Source organism: Syngnathus acus, chromosome 6 (assembly GCF_901709675.1).
Source record: "Syngnathus acus chromosome 6, fSynAcu1.2, whole genome shotgun sequence".
Classification (NCBI taxonomy): Eukaryota; Metazoa; Chordata; class Actinopteri; order Syngnathiformes; family Syngnathidae; genus Syngnathus; species Syngnathus acus.
Window position 1 is genome coordinate 9,394,248 of NC_051092.1, and position 13,336 is coordinate 9,407,583.

Here is a 13,336-nt window from a genome sequence, read left to right on the forward strand (position 1 = left end):
ACCATCAGATATTTCTTTACACACTGAAAACAAGAAGAGAAAACAACCAGTTATTGATTTTCTCGCTCAGTTTCAGTCTCCATCAGTTCTAGTCAAGTCAAGTTTATTTATATAGCCCTAAATCACAAGCAAAAAATGTCCGATTTAGTTATAGTTCATATATATACAATGATTAGTTTAACTAAGTAAGTATTCAGAAGTATGCATAAAGTGAATAATGTGTTATTCTGAAGAATGGAGAATGGAAAATATGGAATAAACAATTTTGGCATAGAATGTGATAACAAAAGCAAAAACATGAGCCAAGATCATTACTGTCTGGGGAAGGAGAGAGAGAGAGAGAGAGAGAGAGAGAGAGAGAGAGGGGGGGGTGATATCTATCTAATAACGATCCATATTATACTCTATATTTGTTTTAATCAATCCCATCAAATATAAATCTTGAGAACAGTTGCCGTATCATTCCGGTATCGACTCCCTTTGTGCGGGGTTGTATCGACATTCGTATCAATCCGCCCGCCAACTCGTCATACGAATGTGAAAAGAAACTGCAGGAGCGGAAGGAAAAGAGGAACTATTTTGCGTGCCGACCAGTTAAGAAGACGCTACCGCAGCTGTGGATGCTGATGGCAATTCTTTTTCAAGCTTCCTGGATGTATTTTTGCTTCAAAAGTGACGATCATTATTTGTATAAGCGTTTGGTCTGTGGAAACGGTAAGCTTATGTTACTTGATTCTCCCCCACCCTTTTTTCCCCCAATCACATGTGGTCGAAAAGTTTGTCCCAATTCTGGTCGAATTAGCGGATGGAAGGACTTGCAACTTTGGAACCCTGTAGACAAAGTCCTTTTTCGCCATAGAATGAGAGACGACGTGATTGTCAAGCGGTTTTTATTTATTTTCCAATCACTGTCGAATCGGAAAAATATGATTTGCCACCTGGTATTTATCCAATTGAGCTTGTATGGTGGTTGTTGGGGACAGCGGCGCAATCTCCCTTTGTACGAATGAATATGAACGTGCTCCAACGAACAAGGAATACGTATTGTGCATTTAACATTACACGCCTTGCGACTCGTCATGTAAAGGTGATCGATCGTGTGTTCGTAACAGAAGCCCACTTAATACGTGTGTTCGCAGCGAGTTGAACATGCTGTTCCCCCCCCCACCCTATACTTCTCCTTTTCTTCTCGATTTTTTTCTTCCTTCTCTTTTATATATTCTTTAATCTCTCTCATATTTATCTTTCTTGTCAATTTCTCTCGTCATTAGAAAAAGTTCCATGGGATCACAGTGAACCCTCGTTTTTCGCGGGTTACGTTCAAAAAAGAACCCGTAATAGGCGAAATCCGTAAAGTAGTAACCTTTATTTGTTTTACAATTATTAGACAATAAAATGCTCCTCTCTGCTTTTGCGTGCCGGCCAGGCTGACGCGGCCTCGCGCTGGGCCATGAGTCCCTCACCCATTTTGAAACCTGCATCTCTACAATAAAAGCATGGCTGACCCACAACTTTCTCAAACTCAACAGTGACAAAACAGAGCTCCTCCTCATAGGCACTAAATCCTCCCTTAATAAAACTGGATCCATCACACTCACCATTGACTCCTCAAACATCACTCCCTCCCCTCTGGCACGCAACCTTGGCATTATTTTTGACCCCACACTGTCCTTTCAACCTCATGTTAGCTCAGTTGTCAAGACCTCCTACTTCCACCTCCGACGCATCGCCAAAATCCGGCACTGCCTTTCTCTCCCTGCCGCTGAATCTCTCATCCACGCCTTCATCTCATCCCGGCTTGACTACTGCAACTCCCTTCTCACTGGAATCACTGCTCACTCACTCCATAGACTTCAACTAGTCCAAAACTCTGCTGCCCGCCTCCTTACCCACACCTGGTCCCGTGAACACATCACTCCTGTTCTCCACTCTCTTCACTGGCTCCCCATTAAGGAGCGTATCATTTTCAAGATACTCCTCCTCACCTTCAAAGCCCTTCACCACCTGGCTCCCACTTACCTATCCGACCTCCTTGTCCCCTACTGCCCCAACCGTCCCCTCCGATCCTCCAATACTTCACGTCTGACAGTCCCAAAATCTAAACTCAAATCTTTCGGTGACGGAGCCTTCTCCTGCACATCACCCCGACTCTGGAACTCTCTCCCTCAGTCTGTCTGTGACTCACCCACACTCCCCATATTTAAGTCCCGTTTAAAAACTTACCTCTTCTCCCAAGCTCATGACCTCCCCTACCCATAACTGGTTTCCTCTTCTTAATTTTATCCGATTGTTTCTTCCCCGTCCCCCTCCCCTCATGTATGTCTTTGCCTTGTTCCCTGTAAGCGTCTTTGGGTTTTTGAAAAGCGCTATACAAATTTAATGAATTATTATTATTATTATTATTATTACGAGTCATCCGCACAAGACTCTTATCATTTTATTTTTAAACACTCTATTGTACTTTTAAATACGTTTATTGTATTTTAAACACTTTTCTAAACATTTTTAAGTGTAAAGGTGACACGTCCCTGCATCCGCACAAGACATTTCTAATTTTATCTTTGAACACTTTATTGTATTTTTAAACATTTAAACATTTTAAACTGTAAACGTGTCACGGTTCCGCTCTGCTATTGCTGAGGCGCCCCCGCAGCCCAGCGCGACGGCATCCGCACATTGCTCAGAGGCACGCTCTGCGCTAGTCCTCATTGCCGGCCGCTGTCCTAAATCCTGGATGGCAGTGCTTTTTTCCTACGTGCGCGGCAGCCAGCCGTGCACCTAGCGCTTTTCCTCAGTGAGTGCACGCCCCGCGCTATCAGTGCTCATTGCCGTTGTCACAACGTTTTCTGCACGCCGCTGCATTTTTCCTTTGTGTCACGTCTCAGCTCTCACCCCGCTGGTTGGCTCATGCGCCTTGTCAAGTGTCATGGTGGCTAGATGGTACAGATCAGGGGTGGCCAACCAGTCAGAGACTAAGAGCCACATCATACACATGAGCACACATGAACATCACCTCATCCTTTCCTCTTGCACGCACGCACACACGATTGACGATTTCCATCACAGGCTTCATGACGTTGTTTAAATTCAATGATTTAGACATGAGTTGCTCCCTGTGGATGATACAGTGAGAATTCCAAAACTCGGGAAATGTTTGGTTAGCTTTGCGCAGCCCCACTAGTCTGTTCACAGATCCGATCATGGCTGGCGCTCCATCCGTGGCTATTGCAGTTAGCTTCCGTATGGGCAGATTTGTTTCCGCAAATGCAGCCATCATTATTTCTTTCACACCAGCTTACGGCGTTCGCTTTTCCCTTGACGGCTGACCTATCTTTTTGAACAAATTCGGAATTTGGGTTAGGGTTTAGGGTTACTCACTCTACCTATTCCACTCAATAGCCATTTTATCCTTTGTCCCCTTCTCCCGGTTAGAGCTTCATGCAAAACACTACCGCTTTTGTCCATATGGTGCCGCCTTTATTAATGAAAACTGAATTCTGTCTCGTTCAGTTTTAAGATGGCCTGGTGCTCTAACTTGAGGTAGTTGGACAAGTCTGTCTACACCAGCTTAGGAAACTTTCATCTCCCTGAGTGCCTCGTTACAGTGAATAGAGACCGAGGAAAGTTTGAAAGCTGGTGAGGACTGACCCTACAAGTCCTGCAGTAAGCCCGGTTTGACATGTGGCGCCCAACGTGGGGTGCAAAGTTGTATAAAGCAGTGGTCTCCAACCCACGGGCCGCGGAAAGGTACGGGTCCGTGGATCATTTGGTTACAGGATGCACAAGAAAGCATAAATAACTTGCATTATTTCAGTTTTATTTACCGGAGTCTGGACAATCTCTTATTTTGAAAAAATTGACCGCATTCTCTTCTACATATCATGACGTGAACATAACATTACTCAGGTTATATTGTTGGAGTAAAGTTAGGAGAACGCTGTGAGTAAAGTTTCACAGGTGTTTGCATACAGAATTCCACCATGGAACTAAATATTGAAGGGTGTTGGGACTGTAATGTGCGTTCTTTCTATTCCTTGTTATACAAGCATGTTCAGTAAAGTTTTTTGCGACACACCTGTGTTTCCTTTCCTTCGGCACCGCAATATCATTGTTTTTATGTTTAATTCTATTTTGTTGTATTTACCGCCACACCTTAAAAGCCGGTGTCAGCACCACATCCACTCGGTGTTCAGATTGGCTCGCTAACGCTTTTGAAGACATCACATTATACGATTGGCTGAAAAGACGGTACGGTGATGTTTAAGATTATAGTTGGTCTATTTTGCGGAGATAGAATTGTAGTTCAAACATAAGATATTTGCCAAGAAACTTCTAACAACGTGCAGTTGGTGATTATTTGATTCATTGATGCTTTCCACATTTGATTTTGATTAGTTTTTTCTGAAATTGCTTTCAGACGTTTTCTTCGCAAAAATCGTGACGTCGTCAAACACCCTTCCCTGAAAATATTGTCTGACAAAAATCTGGTCCGTGGTGCTAAAAATGTAGGGGATTGCTGGTGTAAAGCACTCCTGGTGCTTGTGAGGATGAAAGACAGATCCTGTCTCGTCTAATGTTTGTGTGAAATGCAAGGCTGATTGAATTATTTTGTCATAAATCGGACTAATTCAAAATGTATGTGGCAATGAGGAGACGTTGAAATCAACCCTACAATTTACATATTCTCAACGTGCTCAACATCTTTATATTGTGAATTCTTATATTGTGAATTCTTGTTTTTCTCCTGGATTCACCCCTAGGATAATCACAGGAAAATGTATCTGACATGGCAAAGTGGACCATACCAAGGACCTCTCTCATCGTCACAATGTCAAGCCCAACTTGCCCCTCACGCAGTAAATCCACAACAGAATGTGTTTTCTTCTGATGGCAGCGGTCCATCGAACCGGCACACTGACGGCTCTCGTCAAACAGCTTGTGGGTCGCGTTTTGCCTACCAGAATCCAACTGTCAATCCGCAGAACCCACCTTCTAATGTGCAAGGTAGACAGCCATTCCATCTAAATGGACATCAAAATGCTGTCAATCATTCTAATTCATCAGTTCAGTATGGGACTCACCAAATGTCAACGGTGCATTATCAAGATGGGACGAGACACCTTTTCTGGCATTACAATCCACAATCAACCAGACAGGAGAGTAACAACATTGCACCTGCTCTTCAAAATACCATGATTAATGAGAGGTTAAATCAAGTCTTTAACCAAGTCTTCACCCAATCTCAATTGGTCACTTGTACGACAACCCCACCTCAAGTCAGACACAACGTTTCAAGGACTGCACATAACATTCCAGTTGCTTCAGTCAACAGAACCCAAAATGCACCATATCTTTCTGCCCAGAATAGAAATGTTGTTTCCAGCAGTCCCAAACAATCCATTGTAAGTGCCCTACCTACCCGTCGGAGTTTGCAAGTTTCCGGTTTGAATCAGCCGACAGAGCAATTTTCACCCACTGTCGTGGCTGGTAGTAAAACAATGTTCATCCCAACAGCAGAGACGATGCATCGTGTAATTGTGACAGCTATCCAAAAATCCACTTGTCAACAAACTATAACACAACAAAACGAAGGGCAGGTTACAAAAGACTTACCGGCATGGTGTTTTAAAAAAAATCCACTACTAGCGCAGTTGCTACAGGGCGCAGGATCAGAGAGTGATAGCGCACAGTCACCACCAACTAATAGACTGAATAACAATTCCATTCCTTCTAAAGTCATCGCTGTGGTGCAGCCATTGTCTGCAATCAACCGTTCCTTAACACACAATGTTAATTTACCCACAGTAGACGCACAGAAGACTACTAAAGAGGATGGTATGGGTCCCACGGAAAGTGAAACTCAGCCACAGTTCAACAAATGTCAGAGTAGGCATACATCAGCTCCACGGCACACTGATGACACACTAAGTAAAGGGCAGAGTATGCATCCTACACCTACCAAACATGCAGATAAAGACAATTCTGTTGGAGCATGTGCTTCACAGCCGGTAACATTTGAAATTCCAGAAAAAGGCTTAGGGGCAAATAACAAGGAGATGTCACCTGATCCGAAACCTTGTACCATTGAACTGTCCTCTCTCCCAACAATTAAGTGGACTCGGAAAGAATTAGTTTCTATTAGTGGAGGAATTGAGATGGTATGTGCACCTAAAGATGATTTACGAAAAGATTTATTCATCCAGTTTTGGGGTGCGAACATCAACCATTTTTCTTGTTCTGTGAAGGCTCTCCCTTCCTTGATGCAATGTGTTGTTCCATTTTGTGCCAAATATGTAAGAGAAGACACTGTTGTGGTGACACAGGTGGCCCCCTCGTCTGTTGATCAACTGAAAAACTATCATGCTTTGGAAGACGGCGAGGTTTACACGGAACAGCCCTACACGTCATCATGGTTGAATCTAAACGAACAGATGGATGATATTGACAAAGAGTTTGGCCCCAATGTTTACAGATATATACGTTTCAACCAGCCGGATCCAGTTAAAAGAGCCGCCAGCATTTCATCACAAAATGTTAGTAACGTTCCCAGACCTGACAGTGACATAGAAGACAAAGAATGTAATGACCCCCTCCACTTTGAAATCCAGGTTTTGTCACCCGAAAAAGCAAAAGCTATCTATGAGCAAGGCCATGTTGGAATGTCACAAAACACAGAAATTATGAGTGAACCAGAATTAGTTGCAAATGATATTGCTGTGGTAGATGGGCCACTTGAAGATCATGTTACCAGCAGATCAAAAATCGCTGATCCCTTGAAACATTTCTGCTGTGTTGCAAAGTGGAAAGAAATCATTTTGGGTTCCAAAACACCTTTGAATGATAAGTGCCAGTGTAAGGAAGAACTGTGCGATTTCACGAAGAAACGAAAAGAAATGAACTGTCCACAGTTCACAATAGAACCAGATCTGCAAGAGACACCGGAAGGAGACACGGCATCTAAAAGTCAGGAGCAAATGTCCTTCAGCCTTCCGACAATAAGTTGGCTGGAAATATGCAATGACATCAGCGAGACCTTTGAATTAAATGACGACGAGGAAACAAATGACCAGCACGGGCCACCGCCAAAAGGAAGCCAGGCCACAATCATAAGTGACCACAAAGAATGTGTCTCTAATTGTGACCTACTCGACCGCATTGATGAGAATGAAGAGGATTTTAACAAAACTCAGCCCGAACCTGCCGAACGTTCAACTGAAAGCCCCACCAGTGACACTGCGGACAGTGAAGAGGATTCTTACAAAGCCCAGCTCAAACCTGCAGAAAGTTGCCTGTCAAGGGAAAGCCACACCAGTGACGGTGATTCCTCGACGGAAAATCCAATTCTGGCCCCTATGTCACCCAACAATGAGCATGTTAAACAAGCTCCAACAGCATCTTCACATGTGACAAAGTCACCTTTGGCAACTGAACAACAGATACAATGCTGTGAAAAGTCTGGAAGTCAGAAAGATATCAGTATAGCTGGGACACATGAAACCGATGAAAGAAAACGGAAGAGACTGAGCAACCCCAACAGTATTTTTCCATACCTGAAGAAGCTGATGTGCAAAAACGTGGAATCACATGGAGTCAATGTTTCAAAAAATAACATTAATGAGTCTGATGACGAACCTTTGGTGTCAATTAAGAAAACTGTCAAACTGGTGCTCTTTGGATCTGTACAACAAGAAAAGCGTGCATCAAATAATCATGACAGCGGACTACTAAAACCACCGAAAGTTGTTTTTGCAACGGTTGATTCCAAGAAAAAACTCTGTAGCGGTGGCCCAAAGTCATTTGGTTCTGCTTCAAGAAATACCTTATCTCAAAGTCAAATCAAGCTGGGAAGCAATATGAAACTAAGTACAAATAAAGAAAAGACAAAATGCACAGATGACAAGGATCTTGCTGCCCGACAAAGTCAATCTGTTAAGCAGGACAAAAGAAAGAATGAAAGTGGACATCAGGCTGATGTGACCATCCAGGAGAATGTCTTGAAGTTCAACGTTTTGCCCACTACCTTCAGCTTTGAGGATGAATCATCAGGCGCAAAAGCGACCACAGAGGATTCTTCAGGTAGGCCACTGTAATAGTTTCTCAACCTTTGAATGTGATCCTAACACACCATTTAATCTTAAAGGAATCTCACCGCACACCACACGTTAGAAAAAAAAAAAAAAAAGTATAATGGTGGAATAATGATCTCGTCTCATTATAGTCACAAATTGCTTGCACAGTGTGAAATCTCGACCCGTTTGATTGCGGAAAATCTCGACTTCTCTTTTTGAATGGGAACATAGGAAGATTTATTATACCTTCCAACATCTAATGGAGAAACATTCCATTTTTCAGCTCGTCACAATTTCTACAAATACCCCCCCCCCCCCCCCCCCCAACATATTTGCTTTAAAAGGGTGCATTGTGGTTGGAAGGAGTCACTGTCCTCTCTATAATGACAAATTTTCATTTCTTCCAGATAAACCTTCATCTGAATATACAACGGAAAACCCCCATAAAAAGAGCAGATGTAAGTGAATTAAAAGCATTCTTTTCTACAGTGTTTTATTTATTTGTTATTCAATTGGTGTGTTTCAATATGCAGTGGGTACGTGGAGTCCTTTTCCCGTAAAGAAGGTGCATGGTGCAGAGTCCAATAGCTCTGGTGTCTTTGCAGAGTATCAGAAGAAATACGTGGAGAGGTCCAAGTCATCTATCTGTTCTTGAGTAGTAGATTGAAGTCCTTTCAAACAATTCTGTTCAGGTTTTGTGTCATCATGAGTCTCACTCGCCACACGACACTGTGTAAGACTGATTGGTCATAAGCATTTTGCACACTTGACCTTGAGGCATGCTTCCCAATTTATATTCGTGAATGTGTATACATGATTTTTTTTCATGTCTATTTTGCCATGTTAATACTTTGTTTGCATGATGTTGACAGTGTTTTACTCAGAATGTGATGCAGTTGGTAGCGCAAAGCTTTGTTTTACTTGAAGTTTGTGGAAATGAGCACTGCATTGATACTTTTGAAACAAGAGGTATTAGTTCCGTATTTTTCAACTTGTTTGATTCATTGAATGTTTTTTCCCCCAAAACATTATGTAAAAGTTCAGTTTATATTTTTATATTCCCTAAATCATTATAAATGAGCCATCATTTTCAAGTCATCCGCAATGACAGTGCAAGTGGAATGTTATTGAATAAACCTTCCAATGACAATTGTTTTTCCAGAACCCCCCCCCCCCCCCCCCCCCGAATGTTCTGTTAAGAATTATGTACAATACAGTTTCTAAACATTTTATTGTCTTAAAGAACAAAAATAGTTTTATTAAATTAGAAGCATAAGCAGGTCAAATTTACCAAAATGAAAGCTATTCCAATCAAAAACACCCTTATAGGTGGTTACATTTTGAAAAGTGTTGTGATTAGGGGTGTAAATCGCGGGTTTTGCCACGATACGATATTTGCCGATATCTTAAAGCCTGCTGTGATTCATTCACGATACATCACGATATAGTGCTCCACGATCGATTTTTTTTATTTTTTTAATTTTCTTTTTTTAAATAAAAAATATAGAACAATATCCTGATTTATAACAATTCATACGCAAAATCAACAAGGTACTGCAAACTCTTTATTTAGGAAATTACAAGAGTATTGTAGTATACAAAGTGCTTATTTTAACACTGAACTTTATCAAATTCCTATATTTTTTCTCATATAAGTAAAGAAAAATGAATATTCTTTCTTTTTTTTGTAATACCATTAACTTTAAAGTGCATTACTGAACTATTTATTTACAATAATTTTAATTGTCCGTTGAGCCATCTTTTCTTTGGAATCCAAAGTGCTTCCAAACGAATGACTTGAAGCCCAAAGGGGAGCGAATTTCCTCGTCTTCTTGGACACTAGCCATAGCACCAGCCCAGGAGCCGCGTAGTTGTCGGCTCCCTTTTCACGTGCCTGCTCTGCTCACAACGCAACACGCCGCGTACTGCTCCCGGAAAGAGGAAGCAAGCAACAATGAACTGGATTTCAAAATAATGTCGCGTCTAATGTCCGAGGTCAAACACGGCGATATAAATCGATGTTTACGTTTAGCATCGATGCCAATAAATCGTAGAGCATTATATAGATTAATCGATGTGTATCGATGAATCGTTACACCCCTAGTTGTGATGAATGTATGCCTTCGTTGATGATGTAACCTCAGATGAACCATTTAGCCATGTGTGTTGGAGCGATGGCATGAGGGTGTGCTGGGTTGTTCCCAGGCAAATTGGCTGGATTTGCTTTGCAGGACAACAGAAAAGCCTCCCAGAGCTGCTGTTTGGATGTGAACTGCCTCCAATAGGCAGTTATCAATAGGGTCGAGTTCAGGGGGGGCCACAGAGTACCATAAAATAACACTGTGCTGCTCATCCTGAATCGAAACTAAATTAATTTCTCCGTTTGTACTTGTTTACAGGTAAGATATTTACAAGCAGGGCTGTGGACTCGGTCGGACTCGGTCATTTTTGCCGGACTCGGTGCTGATTTTGACCGAGTCCACCGAGTCCGACAATAAAAAAAATACGTTCAATTTTATTTTCATCATGCTGCTGAGAATGCGCGTAGGAATACTGTCCACAGCCCTGCTTGCTTGTTATGAAGACAAATTTAGTTGTTGCGTGCGCGCCCGCGCCTGCCTGCCTGCGTGCACGTACAAGACCCACAATGCCCCGCGCGCAGCCAAGATGGAAGAACCCGGGAGCAGCGAGCGAACAATGTTTTGCCTCTAGATTTGGGGGGGAAACGGAGCGTAAGTTACGATCAATGCGGCCACGTTGAGTTGCACTTAGGCTAATGTTTACATTATGTACCAATGTCAAGGACGATTATGTCACCCAGTTTATATCATTGATGTGTTTCGATAGTTGTGGGGTCGTCACTAATTATTTGTGTTTAGATAAATGTCTGAGCTATAATGGTGTAATTAATGATTAAAACTTGAAAGTATCTGTTTATTGTATTCGTTTATGTTTAATAAAGACAAAGCCATCACAAAACTGTTGTAATTATTTAGATTTTGATCTAAATTAGCCTTGAATAAAGACTAAGCAGTCACATGAATTAACAGAAAAAATGGACAGCCGGACTCGGACTCGTGGTCAAGAGGCCGGACTCGGACTCGGTGCAAAAATCCGACCGAGTCCACAGCCCTGTTTACAAGCTATATCTTTTAATACAACTTTATGTTCATGTCAGTTCCTAATCAATAGCACCAAACACTGCTGCAGGTAAGACCATAGTTTTCTTCTCGAACAGTCTTGGGCAGCTCAAACTCAGCCAACTTCTGCAGGTGTTTTTGAAAGCCTTGCTCCTCAAACTGGGATCTGCCAGGATCTCCAATTAGAACTTTGCTGTTGTGAGTTTTGACACAGTTTTCCAACCAAGTGTGAAGGTTGCAGCAGAGGGCCTCGTCATAGAACATATCCCCAAGGAGGATCAGGTCAAAGCTACCAGGATCTGAACCAATCAGGTTATCTGTCACACAAACCGGGGCCTCCAGACCGTTGAGCTCAAAGTTCATGCAGGTTGCAAGTGTGGCGACTGTGATAGAAACACAAAATGACTTTAATATGCACAAGCTGATTTGATCTGAAATCTACAGCCCAACCCTGATAGAACATGCACACTGTTTCAGCAATATTTTTTTTTTTACATTACAGTAATGAACAATTGAAAACACTAGAAGTTGACTTGCTGTAGTTTTTGCATGGAAAGAAAATACAGGAGTCAGTGCACGTCTTCACACATGCCAGCAGCTATCACAATATGTGATGCAGACTTCCTCCTGATCAAACATGCTTTTGTCTAAATAAATAGCCTTGATGTTTTATATTAGATAAAATATGGTTACACAATTCGTCTCACTGTGTATCTAAACAATTTGATTATGAAAAAATAATGATTAATTTGGTAATCAATTGATGCATCATTCCACATTTACTTGACTTACTTTATACACAGAATAATTGTGACTGAAAAGGAATGTTACTGACAGTGCTCACCCGAGTCAATGTCATTAGCAACCACTCGATTGGCGCCACACAGTTTTGCAGCGATGATCGAAGCACCACAGCCACTTCCTAGATCCAAGACGGATTTTCCCAAACATACTCCAGGATTATCCAGGAGGTACCTGCAGTTAGGAAGTTTCGGATATGTGTGCAGCAATAGTATTTTGAAGAAGAAAAAACAACATACAAAGTGTATTAATTAAAATACTTGCCTTGCAAGCGCTTGACCTCCTGGCCAGTATATGGCCCAGTACGGGTCATCAAAAGGCCAAAGTTCTGGTCTTTCAACCCAAAACCTACAGTTTGGGGTGAAAAGTCTGAGTTTGATCTCGGGTGTCAGGTTTTGATGTTCAACAATCTCCGTGTTCTCTGAAATGAACCTCTTAATAGATGCATCACCCATACATTTGGTAGAGAAATACCTGGGTCTCACTGTAAATTTGATAGATTTGAAATAAAACAACCTGAGCACGCTTAAAACTTTTAACATTACGCCTCACTATCTCAAGGCTAATCATAAGTGCTCCAGGTCGTTTAAAAGGCGACGACTAAATTACACAGATTAAAATGTGACATTTGAACCTCTTGAGACACCACTGCTGGTAAACAGTACTTGACAATGTGTGTTCTGCCGTCGTGTGGAAACGGGGGGAAAAACTTAAGTTCCGTTTTTACTGTTAGTAGACTACAAAATCGAAGTGTCGAATTAAACGAGTAGTCTGTACGATTACTTAATGAAAGTGAGTCTTTGACACTCTTTGAACATATTCAAAATTATTGTCCAGTAAAATATAATCCTTGATCATACGTCACACGCACAAATGATAATGGTTCCTCTAAATACCAGCAGAGGGCAGTATAGGTCAACTTCATCACCAGTTATTATAAACGCATTAGGGGCCTGGCAGAATTTTGTATACTTTAAAGTTGTCATTCAATCTCCCACACGCACGCACGCACACTGTGGTGAGTTATTAGCAGTTTATCCAAATATCCAAATGAAAAGAATCTTTCATGGTTTCCATGACAGGCATTTCGGCATTCACACTTCAGTCAATTCACTTTTATTTTGTTGTGATTCAATTGATCTTTTGAAAAAGGTTCTGCAGTATTTCATTATGCTGTGATGAAAATGGACAAATGCTCCTGTATTATGCATGACTGAAGATGAATGTCACACTAAATAATAGGACGCAATCAGTATGCTATTGTACATCGAAACCTCTACTTATGAATTTAATTTGTTACTCTTGTTCGTTGCAGCTTTTGTTAAT

General features: G+C 41.7%; 2 protein-coding genes across 3 annotated transcripts; one reads left to right on the top strand and one right to left on the bottom strand.

Annotated features, from left to right (window-relative positions):
* Window positions 1-363: 363 nt before the first annotated feature.
* si:ch211-106e7.2 lies at window positions 364-9,233 on the top strand. 2 transcript variants are annotated; one of them, XM_037254669.1, is made up of 5 exons: window positions 364-714; window positions 4,761-7,194; window positions 7,273-8,076; window positions 8,477-8,527; window positions 8,603-9,233. In XM_037254669.1, exons 2-5 carry the CDS (start codon window positions 4,776-4,778, stop codon window positions 8,722-8,724), a joined length of 3,396 nt encoding a protein of 1,131 aa, XP_037110564.1. In that variant the 5' UTR covers window positions 364-714; window positions 4,761-4,775; the 3' UTR covers window positions 8,725-9,233. The 2 variants fall into 2 exon arrangements, with proteins under 2 accessions (XP_037110564.1, XP_037110563.1); XM_037254668.1 differs by having other exon boundaries at window positions 365-714; window positions 4,761-8,076.
* A 1,994-nt stretch (window positions 9,234-11,227) lies between these two features.
* On the bottom strand, window positions 11,228-12,730 carry etfbkmt (electron transfer flavoprotein subunit beta lysine methyltransferase). Its single transcript, XM_037254670.1, has 3 exons — window positions 12,275-12,730; window positions 12,054-12,184; window positions 11,228-11,592 (listed from the first exon to the last, which is right to left on the bottom strand). The coding sequence occupies exons 1-3, from the start codon at window positions 12,550-12,552 to the stop codon at window positions 11,255-11,257; spliced, it is 747 nt and encodes a 248-aa protein (XP_037110565.1). The 5' UTR covers window positions 12,553-12,730; the 3' UTR covers window positions 11,228-11,254.
* Window positions 12,731-13,336: the final 606 nt, after the last annotated feature.

What these genes read in the sequence shown, in the direction of transcription:
- si:ch211-106e7.2 (XM_037254668.1), top strand. Translation starts at nt 4,776, where the DNA reads ATGTATCTGACATGGCAAAGTGGACCATACCAAGGACCTCTCTCATCG. An exon ending in GACCACAGAGGATTCTTCAG is followed by an intron (nt 8,077 to 8,476) that starts GTAGGCCACTGT and finishes CATTTCTTCCAG; the next exon opens with ATAAACCTTCATCTGAATAT. An exon ending in CCCCCATAAAAAGAGCAGAT is followed by an intron (nt 8,528 to 8,602) that starts GTAAGTGAATTA and finishes TTCAATATGCAG; the next exon opens with TGGGTACGTGGAGTCCTTTT.
- etfbkmt (XM_037254670.1), bottom strand. Translation starts at nt 12,552, where the DNA reads ATGTTAAAAGTTTTAAGCGTGCTCAGGTTGTTTTATTTCAAATCTATC. An exon ending in GGAGGTCAAGCGCTTGCAAG is followed by an intron (nt 12,185 to 12,274) that starts GCAAGTATTTTA and finishes TCCTAACTGCAG; the next exon opens with GTACCTCCTGGATAATCCTG. An exon ending in TGCTAATGACATTGACTCGG is followed by an intron (nt 11,593 to 12,053) that starts GTGAGCACTGTC and finishes TTTCTATCACAG; the next exon opens with TCGCCACACTTGCAACCTGC.